The following is a 19,674-nucleotide window of genomic DNA, read 5'->3' as shown; positions in this document are numbered from 1 at the left end:
GGGCAAAGTTCCTTTCCCACCATGGAGACTAATAATAATAATTGTCTTCACAGTCTGTTCAACAGAAAAACACAACCATATACAGTAGCACATAAAAACATAACACCAAGACAATACATGAAGTCCCCAGTATACACAAAAACCATCCCATCAGCGAGGCGGTTCCTTTAATGCCGCAATGGGGTTTGAATTCACCGCGGTGCCTCTGGCTTGGCCGGGCATCCATAAGAGCACAATTGACCATGTTGCGCTCCACCACGGAGGTTGCGGGTTCGAATGCACAGTGGTGCATCCGGCTTTGTCGGGCGTCTATGCGAACAGGGGAGGGTGATATTCGTATTCCTACAGGCTGGGGCGGCACCTGCCAGCAGGGAGTGTTGGGTGGGAAGAGTAGGACGAAGGCCCTAAGTCCTCCCGGTGGGGGTTCCTCACTGGCAGGTGAGTCAGTAGAATACAACAGCAGTGACAACACAAAAACATTTGTGGGAGGAATTAATTGGCATAAAGACTAAATTGGGGAGAAAAATAATAGGCTACTCTAAATAATAATAATACAAAATAATAAAAAACGAGCGAGGAGGACAATTTCTCCTGTGCTCCGAGGAGCACCTTTTCTAGTTATCATATGATATTATTGTTATTATCATGAAATCATTACATGTTTATCATTGTACAATTACCTACACATAAAACTACTGATCCTCACTGCATGATGAGCTCCATACCGTAGGGTAGATGAGAACACAACAACCCACGCCCAACACAAACACACATACATGCACGCACAGACTCATACAAGGGAGATGGGATTTAATGGAGAAACTATTGATCTGTAACACTGTACTGCTTTGACAATAATAGATGTCTTATAGGAGAGAAAGAAAGAAAGAAAGAAAGAAAGAAAGAAAGAAAGAAAGAAAGAAAGAAAGAAAGAAAGAAAGAAAGAAAGAAAGAGAGAGTGTGTGTGTGTGGTGTGTCTGTGTGTGTGTGTGTGTGTCTGTGTCTGTGTGTGTGTCTGTGTATGTCTGTGTCTGTGCGTGTGCGTGTGCGTGTGCGTGTGCGTGTGTGTGTGTGTACACAGCGTGTGTACAATATTGTATATAAATGAATGCTGTATGAGTAAGAGTATAAATCGAAAGGTTAACAGAGTTGGTGCGACATTCCCTCCAATGACACCTGCTGGTTGTTTGTGTTCTTGGTTAACAATATGTCTGGTGACATCTAAATTCAATGTAGGGGCTACAACAGTGGAGAAAAAGGCCACTAACAAACCTACTCCCACTACTTTGAAAACCTATCCTGATACCGTCCCACTAAGAAGGACTGCACTCAGTCTTTAAGTCTTTGCATTGGTTCTGCAGTCAGGCTACACAAGACTAACAACAACCATACAGGTTATTACATCCACTCACATACATCAATGAAACTGTCTGGCACACACCACAGTATCCTCTTTTGTTATTTCTCGGATTATTTGTTAATTAAATTCCTTCAGTTGGGTCTATTTCGCTGCTGTGTCCCCCTTATTGTTACTGCCTCTGAGACTACACTGAATCACTAGACTAGAGTCTGAAGATACATACCAAAATAGTCTTGTTTCTGAACAGAAAGCTTATTCTACCCCTCCACGCTGCTCTTTTCTTGTTGCTGTGTAGGAATGAATGCAAGTAGGCTTGCCAGGAACACTGTACAGTAAGTAGTTTCATGATGCAAGGCTGTGTAATGTTTTGTAAATAGAAGTAGGTCATTCTAATCTGTATCGTTTGTACAGGAAGCCAGCGAAGAGAGACTAAAGCCTGATTTATACTTTGTCACACTTTTGTAAGTTTCGCTCGGCGAAGATGACAGATGTTGAAAAATTCATTTTTCAGTTGAACGACTGCATCAGAAATAAAAGAAATCTGTTTATCATCGATGTGTTGCACGGTCGTGTGAGGACGAAGTATACTGCAAAATCCTGAGTATTCATTTACCTCAGAGAGTGTACAAATGCAACCATACTGTATGTAATATGTTTCTGCTGCACTGTTTGCAGTATTATGGATTCTGCGTTTTTAATAAATTCAATATTTTACTGTAAAGAATGTCATTGGAGCTGTCGGATAACGGTTCACTGAATTGGTTCAATTCTGGAAGGAACAAAAAAGCACAGATCGGTTTTTCCAGGTCAGTGAAGGAGAAATACGCTGTTTTGAATAATAGCTTGAGTAAAGGGAGGGTTGGACTGAACATGCTGTCCAGACACTGATGTAGTAGGGCTACAGAGAGAAGCCTGAGTCTGCTGAAGCTAAAAATTAACATTTGATTTCCGTCTGCATTGAGGAGAAATGAATGCAGAAGTACTTTAATACTCTGCAGTGCATTTGGCTTGGCCGGGCACTCCAACAAATAGAATTGACCGTGTTTATGGGTGGGCAGCTGGGCAACCTTTGTCGTGACTCCTACAGGTTGGGCAAGGCAACAGGGTGTAGAACTGAGAGGGTTAGTGTGTTCCTCCGCATGCGGTACGTGAATACAGGAGATGCATGGTTGTCTGCACCCTTCCTAGGACGAACCAGTGGGGGTCAGCAGTGAAAAATGACTACAGTAGGCTACATTGCGAAAGTGTGGTATTTCTCGGTTATTACTTGTATGCATTACGGCATTTTGGTTAGGTTACTGATTAGTTAAGTAAGTGATTCAATATTTGTAGAGGATTTACTGTAGGATAAATTGAGTCGTTGACATTTTCATTCATATTGATTAGAATTCAGGGTCACTTTTCTTTCTGGTGTTTTCACACTTTCACACCTTTTCAGCCCCTTAAGTGAACCATGACTCAGCACTTTTTGCCGCGAAGTGAACCGTACTCAGACCACCTCCTGAGGCGGTTCACTTCTAGTCCACTTTGTGGTTTGCTTAACCACTTAAACCCCAGCATCCGTATTGTGGGAAAAGCTTTCGCAGAAAATATCTTATGGGGATATATCTTATGGGGCCCTATCAGAGCTGAAGAAGAGAATCAAGTGCTTTTTCAAATGAACTTACAATGTGAACGTAAAAATAACTCAGTTCCTTTTCTGTTGGTCCACTTCTTGGTCCACTTCAAGAGGGCTCACCTCAGTTCGGTTCGTTTAAAAGCTCACCTCAGTTCGGTTCGTTTAAAATGCATGGTTCGTTTAAAAGCATGCGCCAAGTACATAATATAACCTGCGTATAAACAGGAGGCCCACATCATTTTGTAAATATATTTGGTCACAATAAGATAAGTGTTTATGGTTAGTGGGGTTTTGTGTGTGTGTATGTGTATGTGCGTGTGTGTGTGTCTTTCCTGTTGTCCTCTGGAAAGAAGATATTGGGCTGTCTATTTTGGAAATAGTGAATGGTAAGCAGGGAGGATCGTTGTGTTTGGCTATGGATTTTGGCAAGCAGCATTTTTTGTTCTGTTTGACCTGGACTGATTTAATTGGACTGTTTGGAGCTGAATAAATATGCCTTGTGGCTGCATATTTGAACTGTGTATGTGTCTGAGTGTGTTGTCCAGCTACCTGAGAGAAACTAGTATTCATGAAGGTGAAGCTGACCTGTACAAAAAAGCAGAAATGCTACTAAACAGGGCATCCAGGCTGTGCAGGGTGTTCTCACTTCAAGCTCATTGGAGAGCCTCCTCTTTCCTCTCTCCTTGGCTCAAGAAACACATTATATTACAAATTGGAACGTCCTTCGCAAATACATTTCCAGGTCACGGCTGGAGGACCAAGGAGGCAAGTAGACGGAGAAATACATATCGGTATGGAGAGGGGGAAAAAGGAATTCACTAATGCAAGTTTTGAACAATAGTTGATTGTGTGTTTGGTTTTGACTCGTAACCACGGCTCCTGCTGTTAAGAGAGTAGAAGAAAAAAAACTGAATGAACCCATGGTTCTCTACACCCTCCTACATGACCTCCTACATGACCTACATGGGTTAGCAGTGACAGGGACTACACATAAGAGGAAACCCGGATGATGACTACATTTGGAGAAAAAAATGGGGGGGGGGGTATACATGTGCAAAACTCTTTCACTCCTACAGATCAACAGGCGCGTCAGAGAAGACCAATGGCTGACTAACGCAGAAGACCCCTGCACACTTAACTCTGGTCCGAAACATTGTGAGTCCCAATGAAGACTGTGTGAAAAGAAAAATAAATGCCACAAAAACATCATAGGTTTCCTAATTTTACAGATTAAGGTCCATGCAACATTAAGGAGGCGTTCGCCAAACCTGGACAGAATGTCAGTACTTTGCTATCCGCTTTCAGTGACAAGCTACACCTGATGAGCCCTCTGGATTTAAAGTCAATAGATAATCCACCAGAGTTTATTTACAATAAACACAAAATGTGTGTTTGGCAGGAACTAGGGCAAATCAACAAACACTGCAAATTCCTGTGCTGTAACATCCTCAGTGTTAGACCATTACAGGTCAATTTTAAACTAGCACCTATAGGTGTGTTCTGTAAACCTCAAAACCAGAGAGGTGTTGTACCTCTGCAATGTTGTTAAATATAAGGGTGGCTTCTCTGGACTGAGCAGACAGCCTGTCTGTTTCGCAGACAGCCTGTCTGTTTCACAGACAGCGAGGTGAGAGCCGAGAAGGAACAGGTAGACAGGAGCAAGCTGTGTCTGGCATCGGTACACAAGTGAGACAACGACAGAAGAAGAAGAGAGAGGAAGACATACAGTAGCGAGGGAAAATGACAGAAACCAGGACTTACAAATGTGTGGAGGTATTTTTGTCTCTCACGCACGCACGCATGCATGCACGCGCGCACACACACACACACACACACACACACACACACACACACACACACACACACACACACACACACACACACACACACACACACACTTTATTTGGTGTTTTTACATAGACAGCGCCTAGCAAACAGTTTTTCGAAACGGGTGACAAAACTATGAAAATATAATCATCTAAACCAGTGATTCTCAACCTTTTTAATTTCAAGGACCCACAGTGTACAAATGGAACCAAATAGTTCCATTTTGTACACTCACGGTTACAGGGGACCCCCTGGAAGCCCCTCAAGGACCCCAGGGGGTCCCTGGACGTTGAGAAACAGTGATCAAAACACACATCCATCCATTTCTATAGTATGTATTACGTATGTACTAAAAGTTTTGTGAAGTAGCCTAATTAAAGTAGTTTTAGGCATATTTAGCCCCAATGTGTTACCCTTAGGCCAACACTTCCAATTGTACACAAAAGTGTACTCAATATACATTGGAAACATGGCATTCATGCTCCCCAGAGGAAGAACCCGAACTATTCGATTGACCTCATGACCTTTCCTCTAACACCACCCTTATGGGCCATCCACACCAAGCACTATACTGTAACTAACTGTACTATAAAGATAAAAACATGTTCCAACTCGAGTCCTCACCACAACTATAATGACAGTGGTGAACGATACAGTTATATTAGTTATAGTGCTTGATGTGTATGGATCATTATGGTCAAAATGGTAACTTTGCAGACAGATTGCAGGAATTACAGATTGTTTTTCCATTTTAAAGGCTTTTTAATTATGGTGCTTAATTATTTGATTTAACTTTAAAGCTTCTGGGGCTCTAAGGATGGCATTGTCAGCTGGTTCAAACCACTGCGATCTGGTTGTAGTCGCTAGCTGGCTTTTAGACTCATGGGCCCCTATTTAGACGGAAGGGTGTGCATGGTCCAAAGCTGCACCTTGGGGGTGTGTCCAACTCTAATTTGACCAGTTAGACGGCATATAATCTGGGCGTAAAGTACGGCACAAGGCACAAAGGGTTTGTACAGTATTTAGTTTCCGTCATGGGTGTGTTTTAGACATACAATAACATAAATTAGACCAATCAGCATCTCCCATTCCCTTTAATTCCCTCATTGACTGCCATTGACGAGTATACTTGTCATTTCAATCCAAGGCTCACACCGCCATTGATCAGTCACTCGTCATGTGGTGTTTTCAGTGGTTTACAATAGAGGGCGCTCTTCCGCAGCCTGTGAATGATGATGATGATGATGAGGAAGAGTACAGCCAAAGATCACATGATCACAACAAAATCAAGATGGTTTAGTTACCGTGTATGGGATTTATAAAAATATTTTTTTCTCTGCTTTCTGTTTCTTTTTGGACGAAAACAAGCTACAGTACATTCAAGTGCCAATAACTATGGAATGGATTATTGTGACGGCACAATTATTTTCCTCCACTCTATGAGACTCTACTACGTCTTTTAACCCATTAAGACCTGAGGCGATTCTTAAAAATGTTTTCTAAATCCTAACAAAAAAATTGCAGATCTACAAGCTCATAGCGCGGCACTCGGTGCCGCGCTATGAGCTTGTATATCTGCTATTTTTGAATAGCCAAAGAAATCTAAAGTGACACAGATGCGTTTCCAGGTCTTAATGGGTTAAAGCGATCGGCAGGTGGATCGTTGTGAAGAATAATATTCTATGATTTTTCAAAGGTTAGTGAAAACGCTCGGAATTGCTGGCAAGGGCAGCTATAGACTGTTATGTTATGTTATGTTTTAACTCTGGCGGTTAATGAGTTAAGAACTAGACATGCCTGCACCTAGCACATTGTTATTTAAATGACGGATTCCTTAATTTGGAGGAGACGTGAAAATTTTTCAGCTGAGCAAACGGATCTGCTTGTGCGCTCCCATCTACAGAAGCACCATTAATAATGTTATATAATGAGGAGACAGGTGCAACAACAGCTCTCTGCTCACCTCTCAAATGGAGACGAGAGGTGGACCACCCACAGAGGCTGTGTGGCTGCTGGCATATTTTGGGCACGCAGCTCAGAATGACGTCTTCCTCCTGTAATGTCTCCTCATTTATGTCCAAGAGACATCTGTGATATACTGACATATCAACGTAATAAATCACATGCTCATTCTCAGTTAGGTTCTTTATTTAAACCACCTATTAAAGCAGAGCATCCTGTGCATCAGAGCTCCGAAATGGATTCTGGCGAAGGGTTACTACTATATGTTTAGCAGAGACAGATAAAGAAAGTCAGGAGGCTATGGGTTCACGACATTCTTACACGACGAGAGGTATCTGAACATATTTCTATCAAACAGAAAGTGTAGGCTACTTATTGAAATAAATGCCTCTCTTTTTCTCTCCCTCTCTCTCTCCTCAACGTTCTCGTCTCAGTGCAAAGACACATTTTTCTCCTTTCTTATTTGTTTTTTTTTTGTTATTCTTATTAAAGCGGCACTATAACTTCAATGTAATATTGTCCAATCTGTATGGGAGAGTATGTTCATACAATATAACTTATACAATTGGGGTGGTTGTATTTTGTCTTCCTGCTGAGACATTTAGATTGTGTCAAAGGTCATGTCTCACCTAGACACACGATCTGAAACTAATTTTGACCTGATGGACAAGATTCAATTTATCCCCTGAGCAAGCAAGCAGGCTCTATTAGCTCAATGGTAAAAAAAATCAGCACTTGCACAGGAAACCGGGTTCAAATCAGGGGTAGAAAAGGAAAGTTACATAGTGCAGCTTTAATAAATGTAACAAATAAATCTGTTTTGGTGCCTCTTAGCATGGCAAATTGGCTGGTGGTAATGCAATAATATTGCATCAGCACCAGACAATTTGCCATGCTAGACATGACATGGTAGATATCCATATATTATATGGATATCTTATCTACCATGCTGAACGTGGGTTGTGCTGAATATGGATGGATTTGGATGGATTTTCAAATGTTATATCTCCCCAAACAAATATCCAATGCACTGTGTATAGGCATACTATTATAATGAGAGTTATACGAGCCGGAATCACTGTTTATTTTGCGTCAGGACCACTGTGCGTCGCATCCACCAACACTCACACTCCCAACTAGTTATGGACACACATTTACAGTGTCCTCCACCAACCAGATTACAGCAGCTCCCACTCCTCACCCTCCTGTCTGCTGTGAAGTAGCTGTTCAGGCTCATAATGTGTGTAAATCAGCATGGAGACCAGCATCTGTAAGCATATCTAACCCTATCCTGGGGCTTACCTCTCTGTGACAGATGTTCCACGCTGCTGGGTTGATATGGACACATTAAAGACCAGCTGGCGAATCATTTCCAGAATAATCTATGCCTTTGATTTTTGACCAATTTACCACAATGTCAAGTGCAGGGAAAATACTATACAAGTTAATATAAGTAATACTTCTTACTTCTTTCAAGAATTCAAGAATGTAACTAATGTAACCATCAACCTCTCTATGTTTCAAGAATTTATCTAATCAACCTATGGTCCTAGAATATATCTGATTTTAGAATCTAACTGATGTAACCACCCACCTCTGTATGGTTCTAGAATCTATTTGATGTAACAACCCACCTCTGTATGGTTCTAGAATCTATTTGATGTAACCACCCACCTCTCCTCTGGAATCTAACTGATGTAACCAACCACCTCTCTATGGTTCTAGAATCTATTTGATGTAACCACCCACCTCTGTATGGTTCAATAATCTAACTGATGTAACCACCCACCTCTATGGTTCTGGAAACTGAAATGTTTCAGGCATTTTCAATTATTCCCTCACAAAGCAATAGCATTCTGAATTTAAGGACAGTTCAGAACTAATATTTGTGATGAGCTCTATCTGAATAGCACAGTCTACAGAAAAATGGCAGGTCTAGGCATCCGAGTGGCACAGGGGTAACATTTCTGCCCACCACCGCAGAGACTAGGGGTTTGAATCCACCATGCATTAGTGACTCCTATACAGGTTGGTCAGGGTGCCTGTTCAGCGGAGAGTAGGAACTGAGAAGGAACTTGTTGTTACCAATGAACTATCAAACGGCCGTGCGGGACCTTTCATTTGCATTCTTACCTCCAGGACAGGTGCCTCTTACTCCATTTGTTCTGAGGAGTCAGACTTCGCCTTCTGCGACCTTTCATGGCCTCAGTCTCGGACACATCAGGCAGGGAACACCTGGGTGTCTTCATTAGACCCAGCGTAGCTTGGTCTGGAACGGAACGGAGATGAACAGAACAGAACAGATGTTTCACTTTCGGCCATGCTCTGCACGATATCAACAAACAAACAAACAGATGGAAATTCTTCAAGTCAGTAAACTCACAAATACAGAACGTGTTGAGCAGGAATGTACAAATGGGAGTCACATACGCACACCCACTGAGTCGCAGTGCTACACCGTTGCATTAGTCTCGTGTAGTCAGACAATCAGAGACCTCCACCTACTGATACATCTGGTGACTTATAAATTCAACATATGGGCTAAAACAGTTTGGAAGAAATAATCATAATAACTGCATTGCAGAACCAATGTGAAGGCTTAGTCCTTCATGTTGGGATGGTGATATTATTTTCAAAGCAGTGGGCGTAAGTTTGTTAGCAGCCGTTACAGCCCAAATATTGAATTTAGACGTCATCACCAGACATACTGTATCAGTAGCCAGAGATCCCAGAGTGTCTGGCTATGCGAGACTACCCCTGCATGTGTGCATACACTCCCACACCCCCCACAGACGCACTGTGACATACCTAAGATGCCAGTCTCCTGCAGCCCTCCAAACCTCTGCATGGCTTTGATGGCCGTGGACAGAGCCTCCTTGGTCTGCAGCTGGCCATTCACTGGGTCAGATGGGGGGAGGTAACCAAACTTACTCAGCCAATCCTGGAAGAGAAACGGTTGACACAGAGAGCGTTTAACTGTCATTCCAACACTCATTTCAAGGGTTCCAAGTATTCCAAGCCCCCAGAGGAATGACACCTGCTGATGTTCAGAGTCTCTGTGGATAAATGACTGGTCCTGTTCTGTCAGTCAGTGGTTTTCAAAGTGGGGGCCACCAGGGGGTGCATTTGGAAATTAAAAACAAACAAACAAATAAACAAAAAAACAACTACAAAAAATTATAAAATCATACAAACACAGACAGTATATAATTGATATCAAACATTCAATATTTCAAAAAGATGTACACGTGTCACATCGCGATGTGTTGTGAGCTTGTAGATCAGCTATTTTCACTATTATTTTGAGGGGAGCTTCTGTAAGTGATCTCAAATTACTAACCTATTGGAGCTTGGGCACTTTGCCCCGGCACAGGGACAAACACTTATTACAGAACAGCTCCTTCTTAACAGGTACATTATTACGTGTTTTTGTCAGAAAACGTTTGCCTCTGAACTGCCCTCTAGTGGACACATTGGACAATGCCAATCCGCAGGGCACGAGGATGCTGTCAATGAATGCTTTGTTGAATATGACAATAATGTGCATTATATTTTGTTTTGATCCCCACAGTCACCAGATACTGTCTGCTACAGTATCTTTTTCTGCTCTGCAGGAGTCTGGCCGTCTCTAGAGGATATGTGTGTCCGGCGCTAATCTCAAAAATCACTGGACCGATCAGCGCCAAATATCTTGTGCACACTGCCAGCAGGCCGCAGAAGTACCTCCATAATATTTTACAGTACATTTTATAATGGAAGTCAATGGGGCTCTGATCAGACCGAAATCTTGCCCAAATTTGGAGTCATGATAGATATGTCATAGGCAACTGACATCATAGATGACTGACGTCACAGGCTGATCACATGAGGTCCAAGATCCACATTGGAGCCACGCGTTGATTTGATTATTTCCTCTTTTTCTCTCTTCTCTCCCTCCCTCAGACTCTTCCCCTCTATCTCGCTGTTCCATTTGTTCATTTTCCCTCTCTTCCATTATCTAACTGCTGCATCTCTTCTATTTTCGTTTGCATGCTCTCTCGTCTCTCTCTCTACCTTCGTCGTCCCCCTCTTCCTCCTTACCGGCTGAGCCTTCCCTCCTCCTAGATCAGATGGCCATTCAGACCTGATTGATTTTAAATGGGTTTCCGATCGTCACTGAGAACTGAGTGACTTGGATCGATGGGAAAGATCCCCTCCTCTATGAACAACAATGGAAAATTCCATTAGCTAAATAACCTTGCTCTTACAAAGAACTCCATTCACTGATATGGGCTTGTCCACCCATAGCCAGGATGGGCCTGCTTGGGGCGTGACAAAAAAAAAAGAAAAAATAATTGGAATTAACCAAGTTAACCAAGTTTAATCAAAATGGATGAGGGAACAAATCAATCTCCTGAGAAAAGCCTTTCGAAATGCGACACCGGGGATGGCTCCCAGGCAATCTGTAGGGAAGTTATATTGAAGTTAAATTGACATGCCATATCAAAAGTTTGTGGAATAGTTTTAAAGTGACTTTATCATGACGTATCTGTCAGATCTCTCATATTCCATTTCAATTGGCTATATGATTGCCTTCCAAACTTTGCGGGAGTGGCCTGATTGCTGTGACACTTGCACGCACACTCACAGTAGGCCAAAGAAGAAACTCCCCAAAATGTTCACATCGGCCCTTCAACAGCCCAATACACGTTTTGGCCAATTACTCTTGAATCATAGGTCGTACATTTAAAATATATTTTTCCCTGAATTCCTACAGATTTCGTCCAAAACTCACAGAAACCGGTACACATTATCTGTGAAAAATAAGCTTTATCACGATTCACTATATATTTCTCTCTCACACACACACGCACACGCACACGCACACACAGTAGGAGTAACAGGGGGAAAAGTGAACATTAAGTGTAACGTGCAATAGGTGTAAGTATAGTATGCAATAATGTCATCAAACCGGCTGCTTCAGAGGTCTGACAACAGCAATATCAGCAGTTCATTCTGGTGTTGCTGACCGGATAAAGTAGGGTCAGAACCACTGGAATTCTAGGAAGAGTATTGCTGAGGTGGGAGTTCTGGGGATCTAGGTGAGCCTCAAGGTCCAGCAGTCACCACACAAGACCACAATGCCTTCAAATGGATGAATTATGTTACTATTAGGGTTCTCACATGCGACAGACAGACAGATAGATGTTTGATGGTCTATTTTCTTATTCCTGTGGGTAACTAAGCAAACAATGTGATGATGATATGATGTTACCCTGGATGTCTTGCCCAGATATTTCCAGCACAGCTGGATGAAGTGTAGAAGGGAATTTGAAATCTAAAATGTACAAAAGAGCAGTCTAGTACATATGGTAAACTAATAGTGCTTAATAATTGGTCCGGTCAACATGTAGTCGTCCCTCCCCTGAGCAACATGAACCACACAAAAGCATATGGAAGTACAAGTACAAGGTCCTTGAAATCTGAACAACCTCACCTGTCTTATTTCAATATACAGGTTGGGTAATGACTTCTAACAGACTCTAATCTAGCCCTGGGACAGCACTAACAAGGTGTAACACAGTGTAATGAAGTGTGGAGTAGGGATATGGGAAGTGAGACTACATAAACGGTGAACGTCAGGATCTGGTGTCCGCCCCTCAAAGTAGAAGAGCAAGGGCTTCTTTCCGCACTCACCATTTTGTACCAATGTTTAAGAAACATTAGACGAGGCATAAAGCCTCGAGTCCAGAATGCAATACAAACACCAGACGTGCTGCATTGAGTTAAGAATGAATGAATGGCATTCTGGGAAAACATAAGAAATCACTAGTGTTTAGGTCGTTTATTTCTATTCGCATAAAATGCATTGTTATTTTTTGTCATGGACTGATGATTAATATGCAAGAATTTCATTTAAATTTGTGTGATTGTGAATGGTCTTGTCACCTCCTTCCTACAGTATGTTCGAGGTTAAAGTTTCAAGGTTTAATGTTTTTATTCTCTGTATGGGCACATAAGAGTAGAATTATTTTGTTATTGTAGCAGCAGCAGAAATAACAACAACAACCACAATAATAATAATAAAACAACAAGTAAATAAATAAGAAAAAGTATTCAAAGAATACCAACAGAATCTGTGCATACTGTAATTGAGCGGTGTGTGCGTGTGCGTCTGTGCACGCGAGTGTGTCTTAAATCTCTGTTGTTGCACTGGCAAAGGATTTTCTTTGCCTAATACGGTTTTGTCAACTTCAACATGAAACACACATGCACACTATTATATTCTCTCCTTGTCTTATTTTTATCTCTCTCTGATCATTAATTCCTCCACTTGTCAGTGCCTTTCTCTGACCCCTCTTGCCATCTCTTTCCTGTTTCATTACATCATGCTCTCTTTCTCTCTGATCCAGAACCACTCTTTGTTGCCAAGCATATAAAAAGCATAACAACCTCCTGAATTATTTTTTTTGTAGAATTCCACCTCATACGAAGCCAGTTCTGACATGGTACTTCAACTTGTTCAGGTACACACCCACCCACACACACACACTTTTACTTTTAGATGTACATTTTTACGCCTCTTTGGTTGTAATCGCTGGATATATTTGTATTGTTGATACAAAGACATACAGTAAATGAAACTCAAATTGAATCAGAGAGGCCCAGAGAAATAGGAAGAGTGAAACCTAATTTATGCTTTAGCAACAATGTGTCGTGCTGAGAAAAGTGTCGACCTGTCAACACTTTTCTCAGTGGAATATCCATTAGCTCATTGCGTGACACGTTGCACGACACTTTGTCGTCGAAACATAAATCATGCTTGAGATGGACAGACACAAACACAGACAGAGATGAAGTCGGACAGGAGATGATCTTTGTTTTGTCCTCACTGTTCACTGATCTGTGACCAGCTCTTCTGGGCCTTATGGTTACTAGAACTTCGGCCGCGCTGCGCGCGGCCTCAGCTCTATCGCCCGCGCCCACATAGCACCTGCGCCCACACAGCGATCTGTGCGCCCGCCCTGCACCCCTCCTCCACCCCCAATGTGCAGTATTGAGAGCCCTGACGTCACAACATTTGGAGTGATGGCCACTGCACTCTGGTTGATTGGAATACACCTAGGGCCCAGGTACTGCTGAGATGAGAGAGGAGATGTGTATGTTAGACACAATATGACTCTGAGCAGGCATCACAGTGTTTAAATTGCATCTGGTGAAGAAGAGACTTTATTTTCCTATGTAGGTAGTATTGTGTAAATACTGTATGTACAGTACAGTAGAGTACGTACTGTACTGTACCTGTACTGTACGTACTGTACTTGTACTGTACTGTACTGTACTGTACTGTACTGTGCTGTACCTGTACTGTACTGTACTGTACTGTACTGTACTGTACTGTACCTGCACTGCACTGTACTGTACTGTACTGTACTGTACTGTACTGTACTGTACTGTACTGTACGTACTGTACTTGTACTTGTACTGTACCTGCACTGTACTGTACGTACTGTACTGTACTGTACCTGTACTGTACTGTACCTGTACTGTACTGTACGTACTGTACTGTACTGTACGTACTGTACTGTACCTGTACTGTACTGTACTGTACTGTACTGTACCGTACTGTACTGTACTGTACGGTCTGTACGTACTGTACTGTACTGTACTGTACTGTACTGTACTGTACTGTACGTACTGTACTGTACCTGTACTGTACTGTACTGTACCTGAGCTGTACTGTACTGTACTGTACAGTACAGTACAGTACAGTACAGTACAGTACAGTACAGTACAGTACTGTACCTGCACTGTACTGTACTGTACTGTACCTGTACTGTACTGTACTGTACTGTACTGTACTGTATGTACTGTACCTGTGCTGTACCTGTGCTGTACCTGTACTGCACTGTACTGTACTGTACCTGTACTGCACTGTACTGTACTGTACTGTACTGTACTGTACTGTACGTACTGTACTGTACCTGTACTGTACCTGCACTGTACTGTACGTACTGTACTGTACCTGTAATGTACTGTACGTACTGTACCTGTACATGCACTGTACTGTACGTACTGTACTGTACCTGTACTGTACTGTACTGTACTGTACTGTACTGTACCTGTACTGTACGTACTGTACTGTACGTACTGTTCTGTGCTGTACTGTACCTGCACGTACTGCACTGTACTGTACTGTACAGTACTGTACTGTACTGTACTGTACTGTACTGTACTGTACTGTACTGTACTGTACTGTACTGTACGTACTGTACCTGTACTGTACTGTACTGTACTGTACGGTCTGTACTGTACTGGGGGGGAGGGGGGGAGCTGTATAGACCAAGGCAGCGCTTGTTTCTGTGTGCTCTGCAGGGGAAGGAAGGTGCTGAGGTTTTGTGGCAGATGATGATGATTGGCTGTTAAAAGAACCCTCAGGAAGTAAATTGCAGCTGGCGAAGTGATTTGCATAAGTATTGGGGCATAATGCGTTTGTTATTGATTGTACATCCTGCAAGTACAGTAACGGTATGGGAAGCAGCTGTAAACACAGGCAGAATATTGAGGAATTTTGGGGGAAAATGTGGAGTTAGTTGGGCCATGTGTCTGCTCGGCCATGAGCCTCATACACTCGTGTACACTCCATGAGTGTGGCCGCCAATTATGGTAGCAGGATTTCCCCTCTGTCAGGTTTACATGCCGTTAAGCACTACTATGTTGGAAAGGAGAAATCGAAAGGCCCCTTTCCACTGCACCATAGCAATAGAGCAGTTCTGAGTATGGTTAATAACTGCTCCAATTACATTCCCACCAGTGTTGGCAGTACTGCAGTACAGTAATACATTACTCTAAGTGGTAACAAAGTAATATAATGCGGTACTAATATGATTTCAAATGTTTCCCATGAAGAGAAAGGAAGAGAGAGAGAGAGAGAGAGAGAGAGAGAGAGAGAGAGAGAGAGAGAGAGAGAGAGAGAGAAGAGAGTCAATAAGAGAGATAAGATAGTCAAAGGGGCTTTGCCCTCAATGCCCTCAATGCCCTCAATACCTAACCCGACTCTGCCAGATGGAAGAAGCTTGCGACACACATTTTGTTTCACAGCCTACTTGCATCTGGGACTCCGGTGGCAGAATCGATGCAAGACGGCGTTCCATTTTTTCAAGCTACTTGGCAGGTGATTGGATGATCCCGCCCCTAGCAGCCGCTGATTGGTTCGTACACGCAACGGTGCGGGTAGCTCTACTCTCTGAGCGATCCCAGATGGTGGGTGGATTGTGAAACTCAATACCACCCCCATCTGGCAGAGTCAGGTTACTCAATACCCACATACCTGACTAACTACTTTAAAAAAGTGAGTAACACCCACACAGCCACAACACTAGAGGGAGTGACAACAACGAACTAGTGCCACCCACCTATAGAACAAACTTGGGAACATTCTCTTTCTACTACTCTGCCACCAAAATGTTGAATGCCCTGACATCATCCTTTAAAAAAATGTGGATCAGAATCAGAATCAGTTTTATTGTCACATCACAGGTTTACAAGGTAAAAAAGTGGGTGAAATTCTTTTTTGTACATCGTTCCCATCGCAACGTTAGTTTCCATAGAAAGAAGAGGGGGGGGGGGGGAGAAGAAGAGGGTGGGGGGCAGGTGGGAAGGAGATCAAAACAAGAGAGCAACAGAAGGCCAGACAAGTTATCTACATATTTACAAATTACCTGAGATAATAAAAAAAACTAAAAAAACTAAACTAAGGTGCCTGAGCATAGCAGCAATGTATTGTATACTGTGCATGTTATACTTATACTGTGCATGATAGACAATGGACGTTAAGGTGCTTAGAGGAAAAGGAGCACAATAAAAAAAGACCAAAAAAAAAGTCAGTGCGTTATACAAGGGATTAAGGTGCAAAAGGTCAGTGCGTGTCCACCTAGAGTGGACTGACCCTAGTATAATCCGCAAGTAGCTCCATGAGGGAGTGCAACAAAAAGTCATTTGTACCTGGTGTAGTCCACAGGTGTGTCCGAGGGGGGGCTAAAGTCCAAGTCATTGTCCCTGGTATAATCCACAGGTGTGTTCAGGAAGAGCCAGAAAAGTCTGCGCCGCCTGCTGTCAGGCTGCTGAACTCATCCAGGCTTATGCCCCATTCAGCATTCTGACAGCAGCTGGATTGAAACTACACCAAAACCTGGTGGTGGAACTCTTGATACTGCGGTAGAGCCCCTTGCCCGGTCGCGGTCGTTGTAGGGGGTTGAACAGTCTGTGACTTGGGTGGTGCTTGTCCTTGATGATGCGCTTGGCTTTGACCATGCACCGCTTTTTGTACAGTTCCTGGAGCGCTGGGAGCTCGATTCCCATTATCCGCTCTGCCGATCGCACTACTCGTTGTAGGCTGATCTTTTCTCGGGCAGTGCAGTTCCCGTACCAGGCCGTGACACAGCCTGTTAGGATGCCTTCAACAGAACTGTTGTAGTACAGCCTGAGGATGCGACGTCCTACTCCGAGCTTCTTCAGGCGGCGGAGCCAGTACAGTCGCTGCTGAGCCTTTTTCCTCACGTGTGTGGAGTGCGTCTCCCATTTGAGGTCCTCCTCGATGTGTACTCCGAGGAACTTGAACTCGCTGACCCTTTCCACTGCAGCACCGTCGATGAGGATGGGCGCATGGTCTCTCCGCGGCCTCCTGAAGTCCACGATCAGTTCTTTGGTCTTGTCGACGTTAAGAGAGAGGTTGTTGTGATTTGATCTCCTCTCTGTAGTCAGACTCGTCGTTGTTGACGATTCGGCCTATCACTGTCGTGTCGTCCGCGTACTTTATGATGGTGTTGGAGACATGTGTGGCTATGCAGTCATACGTGTACAGGGAGTAGAGGAGAGGGCTCAGCACGCATCCCTGGGGTGCTCCGGTGTTGAGGGTCAGGGGGTCGGATGTGATGCTGCCCATTCTCACCACCTGATGTCGGTTGGACAAGAAGTCCTGTATCCAGTCGCACATGCTTGGGTGTAGCCCTAGGTGTCTGAGCTTTTTGTCAAGTATTGCTGGGACAATGGTGTTGAATGCTGAGCTGTAGTCCACGAACAGCATACGTACATATTTGTCCTTCAGCAGCTTGTTGTCCATGTGCGAGAGGACGGTGTGGAGAGCCATGGCAATAGCGTCGTCGGTGGATCTGTTTTTGCGGTATGCATCACTGTACATACATAATTACTATATGCCCTTTTACTGTGGCATACAGCACATTATATGTACTTGTGTTCGGTTAGGTCTAGTGTACAGTAGGCAGCCAGGTCAGTCCCTTGGTCTTCAAGTCTATTCAAATGCCACCTTTGTTGGTGATTGATAGCTAATGTTACCTTTGCCTCCCATGTCCACCTATTGGTGGTCCATAAACTGTGCACACCTGACCAGCACAGGTGCAGAACACCAGGTCATTTAATCATCTTTCTACTGTCATTCTACTGTCTTTATTATTTTGTTACTCTTTTTGTTACAGTTACTATACTTCTCTGCACTTGTTCTCCTTGTCTGTATCTTTGTTTCATACTTACTGCAGTACGACTGACTTTCCCTCTGGATTAATAAAGGTCTATCCTAAGCCAAACGACCAGAAATCCTTTGTGCTTTTCGCATTGCTCAATAGTTTCATTTCAAGCCTCCCTACCCTCCAAAAAACTCAATCGCATCACAGTCCGACACTCCAATTATCTGAATGTCTCGCAATTCACCAAACAGAAACTCCTCTCGTTACTCGGCCACCTCAATTATGTCATGCATATCATATCCCAAGGACGTTCCTTCATCTCCGATCTCCTTTCTGCTCTGAATATGCCGCCTTCAACTACATACTCAACCTCAATCGACACCCTGATTTTAACAATGCAAAGTTAAACAATGCAAAACAGTCCAATTCTGAATAACTTCCGTTTTCCATTTCAGCCAAAAACTTTCCTATCAGCCCCTAGTCAACCATATCCACACCAGACATTCACAACAAGCCCTAACTACCTACTGTACTACTAACAGACATGCTATTTTTTCACTGAAAACAGAGACATCACCACCTGTAGTTGTTTTTTCCATTAAATCCATCTGGCTTATCAGCAGAACCGTTTTTATTCATATCAAATTGGTGCTAGATCGCATCAAGATAGGCCTACCATATCATATGGTCCAACCCCTGGGCCGTTGGTCCTTCCAAGTATACCACTCACATTGACCACAATTCCCAAATTCAGTAGATGTCCATATATTAATTTATTTCGGTGGTCTCTCCGTCCACCATCCCAGGGACAAGGCAATGACCTTCACGCCACAGACTCCAGGGTCAGTAAACCCTCCCTCAACAGTCACCTCATACCACCAACAATCTTATTGGGCGGTGAAACCGCCCCTATAAGTGAGATTTGGAAAAATGTACAAATATCTTGGGCAGTGAAACCGGCCCTAAAAGTGAGGTTTGGAAATTTGTACAATTATCCTGCGCTGTGATTGGCCAATCACAATCTATTCAGGACTGTGATTGGCCAGTGTCACATGACACATGTGCATAGCCCTATATAAGCAACCATAACTTAAAAAAAACCAAATTATGTTTTTTTTTTTGTTTTGTCCATCATAAAGTGTGTTTTACTAAAGATAAATGTATTTATCTTTTGTACATGATTGATCGACTCCATTCAGTATTGTGATTAGCTAGCAAGACACATGCTGACACTAAGTGGCTCTTTCAGATCAAAGCATATATATTGGTTGACTCCATTCAGTATTGTGGTTAGCTAGGAAGACACCGCCCACTTCACACAGGGTGTGATTTTTTTTTCAATAAACAACCCTTTCACAAGGTTGATTGCAGGCTATTCAGGTAAATAGCTCATTCTCCAATCATTTGATCAAACTCTTATCAGACTTTGCAGTTTAGAGTGCAGA

General features: G+C 43.0%; 1 protein-coding gene across 1 annotated transcript in view; it reads right to left on the bottom strand.

The window, feature by feature from the left end:
- mmp17a (matrix metallopeptidase 17a) overlaps positions 1 to 19,674 on the bottom strand; it is a 106,924-nt gene that overhangs the window by 36,715 nt on the left and 50,535 nt on the right. Inside the window, exons 2-3 of the mRNA XM_080419979.1 lie at positions 9,576 to 9,708; positions 8,901 to 9,036 (exon numbers count right to left, since the gene is read on the bottom strand). Coding sequence (XP_080276105.1) covers positions 8,901 to 9,036; positions 9,576 to 9,708 — 269 coding nt within the window. The remainder of the gene's footprint in view (positions 1 to 8,900; positions 9,037 to 9,575; positions 9,709 to 19,674) is intronic.

The sequence above is a fragment of the Gymnoscopelus braueri genome (genome assembly GCF_963280865.1).
Source record: "Gymnoscopelus braueri genome assembly, chromosome: 22".
Lineage (NCBI taxonomy): Eukaryota > Metazoa > Chordata > Actinopteri > Myctophiformes > Myctophidae > Gymnoscopelus > Gymnoscopelus braueri.
Note: the sequence above shows the minus strand (reverse complement) of the source record. Positions and strands in the feature narration are given on the sequence as shown.